This window comes from Antechinus flavipes, chromosome 3, assembly GCF_016432865.1.
Source record: "Antechinus flavipes isolate AdamAnt ecotype Samford, QLD, Australia chromosome 3, AdamAnt_v2, whole genome shotgun sequence".
Classification (NCBI taxonomy): domain Eukaryota; kingdom Metazoa; phylum Chordata; class Mammalia; order Dasyuromorphia; family Dasyuridae; genus Antechinus; species Antechinus flavipes.
The window spans coordinates 593,530,036-593,542,535 of NC_067400.1; the positions used below are offsets into that span (position 1 = coordinate 593,530,036).

The following is a 12,500-nucleotide window of genomic DNA, read 5'->3' on the forward strand; positions in this document are numbered from 1 at the left end:
TTGAAACTTGTCTGTTCATATACTTTGACCATTTGTCAATTGGGGAATGACTTATATTCTTATAAATTTGACTCAGTTCTTTATATATTTTAGAAATTGGGCTTTTATTAGAAACACTGGTTGTAAATTTTTTTTTTCCAGCTTTCTGCTTCACTTATTTTTCTTGGCTGCACTGGTTTTATTTGTGCAAAAACTTTTTAACTTAATGTAATCAAAGTTGTCCATTTTGCATTTTGTAATGTTCTCTAGTTCTCTGGCCATAAATTCCTCTCATCTCCAAAGGTTTGATAGGTAAACTATCCCTTGCTCTCTTCATTTGCTGACAGTATCACCCTTTATACCTAAATCATGTACCCATTTTGACCTTATTTTGATATGGGATATGATAGGCAGGTCTATGCCGAGTTTCTGACATTTTCCAGTTTCCCAGAAAACTTTGCCAAATAGTGAGTTCTTACCCCAGAAATTAGAATTTGGAGGTTTATCAAACATTAGATTACTATAGTCATTGTTTTTAACTTATTCTATTAATCCATCACTCTATTTCTTAGCCATTACCATAAGGTTTTGATAACTTCTGCTTTACAATAGTGTTTTAGATCTGGTACAGTCAGGCTCTCAGTCTTTGTATATTTTTCTTTAATTCCCTTGATGTTCTTGTTCTTTCAGATGAATTTTGTTATTATTTTTTTCTAGCTCTATAAGATCATTTTTTTGGCAGTTTGATTGATATGGCACTGAACAGGTAGGCTAATTTACATAGAATTATCATTTTTTTTATTATATTAGTCTAGCCTATCCACAAGCAGTTGATATATTTCCAGTTGTTTAAATCTGAATTTATTTGTGTGAAAAGTGTTTTGTAATTGTGTTCATATAGTTCCTGGGTTTGTCTTGGCAGATAAACACCCAAATATTTTATTTTGTTTACAGTTGTTTTAAATGGAATTTCTCTATCTCTTGCTGCTGGGCTTTGTTGCTAATCTATAGAAATGCCAATGATTTATGTGGGTTTATTTTATATCCTGCAACTTTGTTAAAGTTGTTAATTGTTTCAAGTAGGTATTTGGATGATTCTCCAGGATTCTCTAAGTATATTATCATATCATCTGCAAAGAGTGATTGTTTTATCTCCTCATCGCCTGTTCCAATTCCTTTCATTTCTTTTCTAATTTCTAAGGCTAATATTTCTAGTACAATATTGGATAATAATGGTGATAATGGTCATGGGCATCTTTTTTTTGCTCCTGATCTTATTGGGAATGCGTCTAGCTTCTCTCCATTACAAATAATGCTTTGCTGATGGTTTTAGATAGATGCTGCTTAGCATTTTGAGGAAAACTTCATTTATTCCTATGCTTTCTAGTGTTTTTGATAAGAATAGGTGCTCAATTATGCCAATAGTTTTATTATATGTCTCATATTAAACCAGCATTCCTGATATAAATTCCATTTGGTCATAAGAGTATTGTCTCACAAATTTTTGCATCAATATTCATTAGGGAGATTGGCCTGTAATATTTTTTCTCTACATTGGCAGGACTCCTCCTCCTTTTTTCTATTTTTCCAAATAGTTCACATAGTACTGGAATCAATTGTTCTTTAAATGTTGGTAGAATTCACTTGTAAATTCATCTAATCTTGGAAATTTTTTTCTTAGGAACTTCATTGATGACTTGTTCAACTTCTTTTTTTTAAAATGGGTTTATTTACATAATTTATTTCCTCTTCTATTAATCTGAGCTATTTATATTTTTGTAAATATTCATCCATTTCAATTAGATTGTCAGATTTGTTGGCATACTATTGGGCAAAATAGTTCCTAATTACAGCTTTAATTTCTTCTTCATTTATATTTTTGTAAATATTCATCCATTTCAATTAGATTGTCAGATTTGTTGGCATACTATTGGGCAAAAGAGTTCCTAATTACAGCTTTAATTTCTTCTTCATTTATATTTTTGTAAATATTCATCCATTTCAATTAGATTGTCAGATTTGTTGGCATACTATTGAGCAAAATAGTTCCTAATTACAGCTTTAATTTCTTCTTCATTGGTGGTAAACTCACCTTTTAGATTTTTGATGATGGTAATTTGGTTTTTTTCCCCTTTTTCTACTCAAATTAACTAAAGGTTTATCTATTTTGTTAGTTTTTTTCATAAAATCAACTCTTAGTTTTATTAACTAGTTCAACAGTTTTCTACTTTCAATTTTATTAATCTCACCTTTGATTTTCAGAATTTCTAATTGAGTACTTAATTGGGAGGGTGGGGTTAAATTTGTGCTTCTAGCATGCTCAATTCATTGATCTCTTCTTTCTCTATGTTATTCATATAACTATGTAGAGATATAAAATTTCCCCTAAGAACTGCTTTGGCTGTATCCCATAGATTTTGGTATGTTGTGTCTTTATAGTCATTCTGGTGGATGACATTATTGACTGTTTCTATGATTTGTTATTGAACTATTCCCAGACAGGCTCTCCAGACCTTCTGATTCACAGCCAGTTTTCATCCTTGATATCTAAAAATTGGAATTCAGGGGTGACGTAATGAATGGGAAAGGGAGATTTCAGTCGTTTTGAATCTTAGACCTTAAAAATCTTTGAGCTTTTCTTTTCTCAGCCATAAGTTGGGGCTCAATTCAATTCAATCTTTTTAGAGAATTCTCCTTCTGACTTCCCCTTCTTGGAATCTCTACTTCCTTATAAAGTTCAGCTCCTACTGTCCTGACAGAAGACTTGATCCCCTCCCTTCACTGCTAGCATTTCTTAACCACCCTCTCTTAATTACTTTGTACTAACTTGGTAGATATCATCTATTTACTTACTCTGTGGACATGTTATTTTTCCCCTCAATAGAGGATAGTTAGGTATCCAGCACAGTACTTGCCACACAGCAGGCCCTTAATAAATGCTTGTTGGATTGAATTTGACATTAATCATTAAGCACCTACTCTGTGCCAGGAACATCCCCTCTGCTGGATTTACACAGATATTTATCATCAATTTGAAAACTGATGCTGTATAGTCAAAAAAATCTTGACTGACTTTGTGAAATGAGGATGTTGAGTCACATGACTTTAATCAAAGAGCCTTTAAGCTATAAATCTAAACCACTAAAATACAGGTTGCCTTTTTTAGAGATATCCTTTCTTCCCAAATTATCCCCCAGGGAGGGAGATTTCCAGGCTTCTTGGGGCTCTCTGCCTTCTAAGGATGGCGACAGGCAGAAAGGGCTCCTTGCTGGAGATAGGTGATCCTCCACCGGGAAACCCCTTGAGTGTCTTGGTCTCCTTCCCTTCTGAGATCTCATCTACCCTTTCTAAGAGCTCAGTCCTGGCCTCTGCAGTGGAAGGTGCTAAAGTGCATGGGTGAGGGCTGGAGCAGTGAATTTAGGTTGTGGGTGACCAAAGTGTGGTGACTTTGGGGTGTGAGATGCCCATGGTGAGTTGGCGGTCACAGATATGAGTGATGCTGAGGTTCTTGATTTTAAGAGTGTGAGTAGGTTGACTTCAGGATATGTGAGAAGTGAGTGAGTGATTGTTGAATGAGATAAGGATGTGAATATGGTGCAAGAGGGAGAAGAGGTGAGAGAAGAGATGGCAGTTCAGTGAATCAATGAAAGAACTCATTCTGTCTTTAAAGGGAGTAGCAGTGACCATAGAGTGACAGCCTGTGGACGGACCCAGAACTAAAGAATTCTGGTCTTTCTGGGGCTCTAATCTGGATCTTGGGGAAAAATCAACAGCAGCAGCTTCAAAGATCCTCATCTACTTCCAGCCCATTTTCCAGAGATAGGCGTCTCTGTCCAGTCCTTCCCTCTAGGCCTTCCAGACATCGCTGGAGGCCAAAAAGAATTTCATTTTAGAGACAGCCAGGTCCAGGTTTAGGAATCCAGAAATCTAGGTCTTCCCTAGTGTATCCCTAGCAAAGGTCAGGACTCCAAAGCTGAGGGTGAAGATGATGTCAGTGGTTCAGCTTTGGCCCATCTGCCGTCATGGAAGGTTCCTTCCTTATGAGATCTTGGATTTAGGGCCAGAAAAGCCTGCAGAGGCTGCTGAGAACCAATATCCTATTTAATGGCAAGGAAACTAGGACACAAGGAAGTTCACACAAGCAGAAAATAGCAGCGTCAGGATGCTCCTCCAGGTCCTCTAACTCCAAATCCTGACCCTTTTCCACTTCCTCGAGCTATGCTGGTTATATTAGGATCCAATACAGGCTGGTAGCTAGATGGTAAAGTAGATAGAGCACCAGTCAAGAAGACCTCAATTCAAATCCAACTCCAGACACTTAGCAGCTGAGTCCCTCGGGGGAAATCACTTAACCTATTTATCTTCAGGTTTCTCATCCGTAAAACGAGCTGGAGGAGAAGGAGGATGTAGCAAATCTCTCTGTATTTTTGCCAAGAAAACCCCAAATGGGTTCGTGAAGATTCAGATATGACTGAAATCTGAACAAACCAAAACAAACCAGCGCAGTGGAAAGTAGATGGCACTAGGCCTTAGAAGTTCTGAGCTGGAATACCAGCTTTGCCACTTAGTAGCTATGTGACAAATCACTTAACCTCTAAACCTCAGGTCTATCATCTATAAAATGACTAAGATCAGATGATCTCTAAGATCCCTTCTGGTCTGTGATTCTCGGAAGCCATTAGACTTTACCTTCCCCATTTGTAAAAAGGGATGCAAGAACCCAGGATTTTTCCAACTATGTTCTTCCATAATAACATACCCCCTTAGAGTCAAAATTCCGGAGCTACATTCGATTGTAGCCAAATAGGTCCTAGATGGGTGGTCTTTGAGGAAACAACCCCAGTGTGCGGACGGGCCAGTTAGGAAAATGAGATCCCTAGCTTGGCTACGGCGTGGGTGGAAGGGTGAGTCAGTTACCTGGGGGACACTTGTCACAACACATCTGGATCTTGTCACTATAATACTCAGTTTCTCCGCACTTGCCCTTCACTTGTGGGGAATAAGGAGGAGATACCTGGAGAAAGAGAAGAAAAAAACTTTAGTATCCATTACACTCCCATGTTGCTTTTCTCTCTTTTCTCCATTTGCACTGTCAAAATAAAGGTCAAGGCTTTCTCAGTCCTGCCCCTGACATAGCCTGGCTAAATGATCTTAAGCAAATCTCTCTCATCTAGAATTCTAGATTAAATCTAGTTTCCAATTTGTATTTGACACATGATAAATTTAAGACTCAGAGATATGAGGGACTTGTCTGAAGTCACACAGCTGTCATGGAATCAAACAATCCTCCCACTGAGGTTCCAAAGCTCCGGAGAACAGAGTTTGCATTGGGACAAAAGTGGGCCCTGATAATTTTCTGGATCAGGGAAGAAGGAGCTCTGTCCCCAAACCACAGAAGATGATGTCAGCAAGCAGGCCCCAGTCTGGCAGAGGAAGCCAGTTTGCCAACATGAGGAAGTCATTAAGGGAAAGGAAATCAGAAAGCTGCCAGGGGTTTCTGCTGAATAATTTACACTTTTAATGATTGTCCAGTCCAAGGAAATTGAGCAGTAGCCCAAACATTCTGAAAAGTGATCTTGGAAGTACACCCAGAAATTCATTAGATTGCACCCACCTATGGATCTAGTAGCTCCTTCCCCAAAGAGAACAAAGGCAGAAGGAAAGACCCATACGTACAAAGATATTTATAGCAACTCTTTTTTTTTTAGTGGCAAAGAATTGAAATTGGAAATTGATGGAGATTGAAGGGATAGCCAACAATAGAGGAATGGCTAAACGAGTTGTGGTACGTGATTGTGATGAAATACTATTGTACCATAAGAAACGATAAGCCCAATGACTTTAGAATGAGCAAAATGAGCCAAATCAAGAGAACATTATATACAGTAAAGCAATATTGTTTAAATAAGGACTTTTGAGTTAATAAGTTCTTTTGACCATTATAAATATCCAAATTAACTATAAAGGACATATGAAGAAAGGTGATATATGCATCTAGAGAAAAAAATTAATAGAAGTATGAATTGAATGATTTTATACATACCTCTCTCTCTCTACATATATATATATATATACACACACATACATTTATTTGTGTCTAATGGTAGGTATCTGAAAGGTGGGAAGGAGAAGAAAAAGAAAAAAAAAACTTATGTGATAATTTTGGTATATATTTGTATATAGTATTTGGTTTCATGTACAATATTACCTCTGATTGTACCATGCTATGAAAATGCTCATTTATTCCATAAATTAATAATAAAATTAGAAAAAAGAAAAAAGGGTGACTGGAGCATTTTTTAATGGCCAGAATAGATCAGAAGGAAATTCAAAGGAAGAAATAGACAAGCAGGGTGACTTTGAAACTAACATGCTGAATTTATTATATTATTTTAAATAATCAAGCTATATATAACAGATGTCCAATTCCATGTACAATCCTCTCTGTTCTTTTTATATAGAAATGTTCATGTTTCTTGGTCTCTGTCAAATTCAGAATAGCAAAAAATAAAAATTATTAAAATGCAAAACAAAAAAGTTTCCTGGTTTCCCCTTCCCCCCAAGTTCTCTGTACCACATGAATCCCAAAGAAAAATAAAACAATAAAACCTTCTAAACCGAGCAGATACCAAGATAGCAGTTCCTCATCCTAAAACACTGACGTCCAAAAAATAATTTAAATTCTCCTAACCATAAAGTCCAGGTGCTGAAGAAATACACATTGTCATTAACAGTCTCTGAGGACTTAGCTCAGAACTGAGTACCCCCCCCAAAAAAAAATGAAAATGAAGACTGCCAAGTCCCAAATATGCAGACTTCTGTGAAAATATAAAACATTTATTTTTAAAAGCTTTTTTATTTTCAAAACATATGCGTGGATAATTTTTAACACTGACCCTTGCAAAACCTTGTGTTCCAAATTTTTTCTCTCCCCCAACCTGAGATGGCCAACAATTCAATTTAAAAACATTCATTTAAGTGTCAATTATGCACTAAATACTTTACAAATATTATCTTATCTGATCCTTGCAAGAGCCCTGGGAAGAAGATGCCATTATTATTCCCATTTTATAGTTGAAGAAACTGAGGCAAGCAGAGGTTAAAGTGACTTGTTCAGTATCACATAACTAGTAAATGTCTGTGGCTGGATTTGAACTCAGATTTTCCTGACTTCAGGCTCAGGGATCTATTCACAGCACTAGCCAGTTGCCCAATTATACTGAGGATAAGAATTCTGTCTTCTACATCAGAACAGATTTGTCATAAGAGAGGGAAATGTGGTACCCTAGTAAGACTTAGGGAGAGGGCAGCTAGTTGGTATAGTAGATAAAGCACCAGCCCTGAAGTCAGGACCTGAGTTCAAATCTTCCTAGTTGTGTGACTTGGGCGAGTCACTTAACCCCAATTGTCTCAGAAAATAAAAATTACTTAGGGTCATCATGAGATCAGGAACTATATCTCTCATACTTGACTGAGGACTCCCCAAGGAGAGGGACTGTGGGGCTCCTTCTGTGTAAGAACTCTGGATTGGAAGCTTCCTGTGGTCAGAGACTGTGACTCCCTCATCAGACTGAGGCTTTCGGATACCAGAATCCTGTTCCTCATTCAGATTGAGTGTTTTCAAGGAGCATCTCCCCATGTCACTGAGAGGTTCCTAGAATAGCAACTGTCTTCCCATCAGATTTGGGGTACCTTGGGGGCAGGGACTCTGCTCCCCCCTCACCACACAGAAAGCTCATCTCCCCACTTGCCTTTCCCTCTAACTTTCCCTTTCTTCCCACTTGGGGTGAGCACAGAGGTCAACCCAATGGGTCCCTCGTTGTGAGGGGACAATTTGTACCCAGCAGCCTCCAAGAAACCTGCTTTACTCAGTCTTCTGGACCATCTCCTCCAAGTCTGGACTGGCTCTTCCAATTCCCAAGAAGCACCAAGTTGGAAGGAGAAGACCCGAGTTACTGGCTGCCCTTCATAACTAGACAATGAGAGTTGCCAGTTTATCCAGGCTACGTTGTATTCTCAGAAGCTCTCTTACCCATTTATTGTGTTACTGTTCTTTGATTTCGGTAACTGGACTTGCAACAGCCCGCCCTATCCAAACACTTCCCACCCTCCAGCCCTTCTTTACTCATCCTAAGCCATCCCAATTTGACAGTTAGACAAAGGTTGGGCTGAGGATTTCCTATCAGAGTTCAAAGGTCCAGATGGGAAATGGCTCTTGTGATTACTGGCCAGAGAGTCACTTCTTTCTGCCTTTCATCCCCCTAAGGAGGCCAGATTGAGCAAATGTGAACTCTTGTTCCCTTCGATCCCAACTAGATTGTGAGGGGGGTGGGTCATGGGGTCCGAAAAACAAAACAAGGTCATCGAGCTGCCCCAGACCCTGTTGCCATCTCACTGTCTTGGCTCAGCTAGTATGTCTCTTGACACTTTCCCAACTCCTCTGGCCTCTTGCCAACAACAATCCTGAGGAATGGAGTTCTCTCTTTGAGGAAAAAAAAACTGCTGGTTTTATTTCGAAAATCTTTGCAAAGAAGTCAGAACTAAACTATGTGTAGTAGAAAGCCCCGATGCTGGGGATGTTGAAACACAGAAGATGAGCTCTCTGATGGTTCTCCTCTCTAAAAGGGCAGATGAGAAAGCTTAGATGATCTGAGCTGGAAAGGACTTTATAATGAACAGAGCTGGGAGGGCCCTTAGAACACAGAATGTCAAAGCTGGGAGGGCCCTTAGAACCCAGGATGTCAGGGCTGGGAGGGCCCTTAGAACCCGGGATGTCAGAGCTGGGAGGGGCCTCAGAACACAGGATGTCAGAGCTGGGAGGGCCCTTAGAATCTGGGATGTCAGAGCTAGGAGGGCCCTTAGAGCACAAGATGTCAGAACCTATGATCCTAAATTTATCTTCAAAGCAAAAGTTCAGAAGCACCCTTGCCCTTATCCTGATCCCTTGAGTTGACCCAGTCTCCCCTCCTCAATAGTATCCAAGCTCCCTAATAACTTTACTCTTTTTGATGGTTTAGTAGGAAATCCTCTCCAGGAAACATGTTTTAAAGCATTTTAGCAAGAAGATATTCTTCAAACATTTTTACATTCAAAGGTTCTGATAAAGGCCTCATTTCCAAAATATAGAGAGAACTGACTCAAATTTATAAGAAATCAAGCCATTCTCCAATTGATAAATGGTCAAAGGATATGAACAATTTTCAAATGAAGAATTTAAAACCATTTCTAGTCATATGAAAAAGTGTTCTAAGTCATTATTGATCAGAGAAATGAAAATTAAGACAACTCTGAGATATCACTGCACCCCTCTCAGATTGGCTAAGATGACAGGAAAAGATAGTAATGAATGTTGGAGGGGATGCAGGAAAACTGGAACACTGATGCATTGTTGGTGGAATTGTGAACAGATCCAATCATTCTGGAGAGCAGTTTGGAACTATGCTCAAAAAGTTATCAAATTGTGCATATCCTTTGATCAAGCAATGTTACTACTAGATTTATATCCTAAAGAGATCTTAAAGAAGGGAAAGGGACCTGTATGTGAAAGAGTGTTTGTAGCAGCCCTTTTTGCAGTAGCAAGAAACTGGAAACTGAGTGGATGCCCATCAATTGGAGAATGATGAGTATGTGAGTATGTGAGTGTTATGGAATATCATTGTTCTATAAGAAATGACCAACAGGAAGATTTCAGAAAGACCTGGAGAGACTTACATGAACTGATGCTAAGTGAAATGAGCAGAAGCAAGAGATCATTGTACACAGCAACAACAAAACTATACCATGATCAATTCTGACAGACGTGGCTCTCTTCAACAATGAGATGATTCAAACCAGTTCCAATTGTTCAGTGATGAAGAGAGCCATTTACACCTTGAGAAAGAACTATGGGAAATGAGTATAGACCACAACATAGCATTTTCACTCTCTGTTATTGTTTGCTTGCATTTTTGTTTTCCTTCTCAGGTTTTTTTTTTCCTTTCTAGATCTGATTTTTCTTGTGCAGCAAGATAATTATATAAATATGTATCCATTTATTGAATTCAACATATATTTTAACATATTTAACATGTATGGGACTACCTGCCATCCAGAGGAGGGAGTGGGGGGGGAAAGAGAGGAATACTTGGAACAAAAGGTTTTTGCAAGGGTCAGTTTTGGAAAATTACCCATGCATATCTTTTGTAAATAAAAAGCCATAATAATAAAAAAATAAAAATAAAAACATTTTTAAAAAGAAGATAATTCCTCTCAAATGCCACAAGTCACTTTTAAGAGCCCTTTTAGGTTCTGATATTCTGTTTTCTAAGATCCCTCTCAGTTCTGACACTCTCGATTTTCAGATTCTAAGAATATGCCATATTTCTTCAGGGCTGATAGAAACTGACAAGTAAAGCATGCTGATATTCAGTCTACAGACAAAAACACTGTCAATATTATTCACTGTCTAGATATTACTGCTATGAGTGCTGAGCACCAGTTTCCATTTGGAAGCTACACAGAACAGGAGTTGGTAGGGAAGAGAGGAAGGTAAAAGGTCTCTAGGGGTAGAGATAGAATCCTGGAAGTCAGAAGCATTAGTCACTCAAACCTCAGAGACTTCCAGAAGATCAGGATAAGGGCTGGACAAAGAGAAAAAGGAATTATAACTCTTTAAATCACACCATGACTAAAGTTTCCTGCTCAATGGAGAAAACCATAATCACAAAGCATCTCAAAAGTATTTACCGTCTCTGACTTGGGGCCCCATCTGTAAGATCAGGGACTTAGACCAAATCCTCTTGGTCTTATTGATATGATCTCCTCAGATTAGCTCATGTCAGACTTGGCTATATCCTTGCTGTAACTACCAAGTAGAATGCCAATTCGTTAAGTGTAGACACTATTTGGTTCTTGCCAATACTTAGCGCTCTCTCTTTCTGGAAGCTAGGGCTTATTATGTCAAATTGAATTGAAAATTCTAAGGTCCTTTCCAACTCAGATGCTGTATATTCTGAGGCCCTCCCGAGCCTGACACTCTGTTCTAAGGGTCCTCCTAGCTCTGACATTCTATGTTCTAAAGCCCCTTCCAGCTCTGGCACTCTATATTTTAAGGTCTCTCCCAACTCTGATGATCTATATTCTGAGGGCCCTCTCAGCCCTGATACTCTGTGTTCTAAGAACCCTCCCAACTCTAACATTCTGGTTTTTTTTTAAATTTATAGCTTTTTATTTACAAGTTATATGCATGGGTAATTTTACAGCATTGACATTTGCCAAACCTTCTGTTCCAATTTTTCCCCTCCTTCCTCCCCACCCCCTCCCCTAGATGGCAGGTTGACCAATACATGTTAAATATGTTAAAGTATAAATTAAATACCAAATAAGTATACATGCCCTAACATTATTTTGCTGTACAAAAAGAATCAGACTCTGAAGTAGTAATATCCTGTGTTCTAAAGAACCCTTCCAATTTTGTGGATTTATATAAATTTTCCCCAAACTTTTAATGCAATTTTAAGCTTTTAAAGTGTAAACCTTTCTATACACAAATTTGCAGTGTAACACCTACTCTTTCAAAGTATCCTCCATAAGTGAGAGGCTAATATAATGAGTACTCTCTACATGTAAAATCATCAGAGGATTTAGCCTGGGAGGGACCACAGATGCAATATAAGGGAGTCGATTTCTCCCCTATTTCCCATTCTGCAAGTTTGCCTACCCCCTTCGAGAACTGCCTCCTCCTGTGCAGTGGAAAGGAGATGATTAATAGTCAGAGAAACTGGGTTCCACAAAATAAGGCGGATGGGCCAGATATACTCTAAGATCCCTTCTAGTTCTAATTATATGTTCCTATAATCTCATGTTCCAGCATCACCATCATTCTCTTTGTTATTAGCAACCCAGCTAATTAGCAGAGGAAATAAACCAACTCCAGGCTATCTGGTCTACCTGACTCTTTCCTTCCTGACAAAGATGACTATACACAAAGCAGGCTGAAGAACCCTTACTTCTCCTATTTATAAATAGGCCAGTGGGAAAGTAGATGAAGAAGGAAATTGGCCTTAAAGGCAGAACTGGCCTTCTAAAAACGCTGAGCTGACAAGTTGGGTTTTCTGTCCAAAACTATCACTTTGCTTGCTTTTTATTCAATGACAGTCTCATTCCCCTCAGTATTGAAGACAATTGTATCTTTAGGAATTCTCTTTAAAGGGCAAATTTTCTGAATAGAGTCACTGGCCAAAGAGGGAATAAGCGATATATGTATATCCTGCCATCCTGGGGAGAGAGGGGAGGGGAAGGAGAGGAAAACTTGGAACAGAAGGTTTTTTCAAGGGTCAGTGTTAGAAAATTACCCATGCATATCTTTTGTAAATAAAAAGCTATAATAATAAAAAAAATTTTAAAAAAGAAGATAATTTCTCTCAAATGCCACAAGTCACTTTTAAGAGCCCTTTTAGGTTCTGATATTCTGTTTTCTACATATATTCTGATATTTCTGTTATTAAAGGGGTACAGAGATATTGGTATATAGCACCAATTAT

At 38.4% G+C, this 12,500-nt stretch overlaps 1 protein-coding gene across 2 annotated transcripts in view; it reads right to left on the bottom strand.

Annotated features, from left to right (window-relative positions):
- TNFRSF1B (TNF receptor superfamily member 1B) overlaps window positions 1-12,500 on the bottom strand; it is a 52,366-nt gene that overhangs the window by 23,087 nt on the left and 16,779 nt on the right. For both annotated transcript variants that reach the window (XM_051988523.1, XM_051988525.1), the window contains exon 2: window positions 4,897-4,993. In XM_051988523.1, coding sequence (XP_051844483.1) covers window positions 4,897-4,993 — 97 coding nt within the window. The remainder of the gene's footprint in view (window positions 1-4,896; window positions 4,994-12,500) is intronic.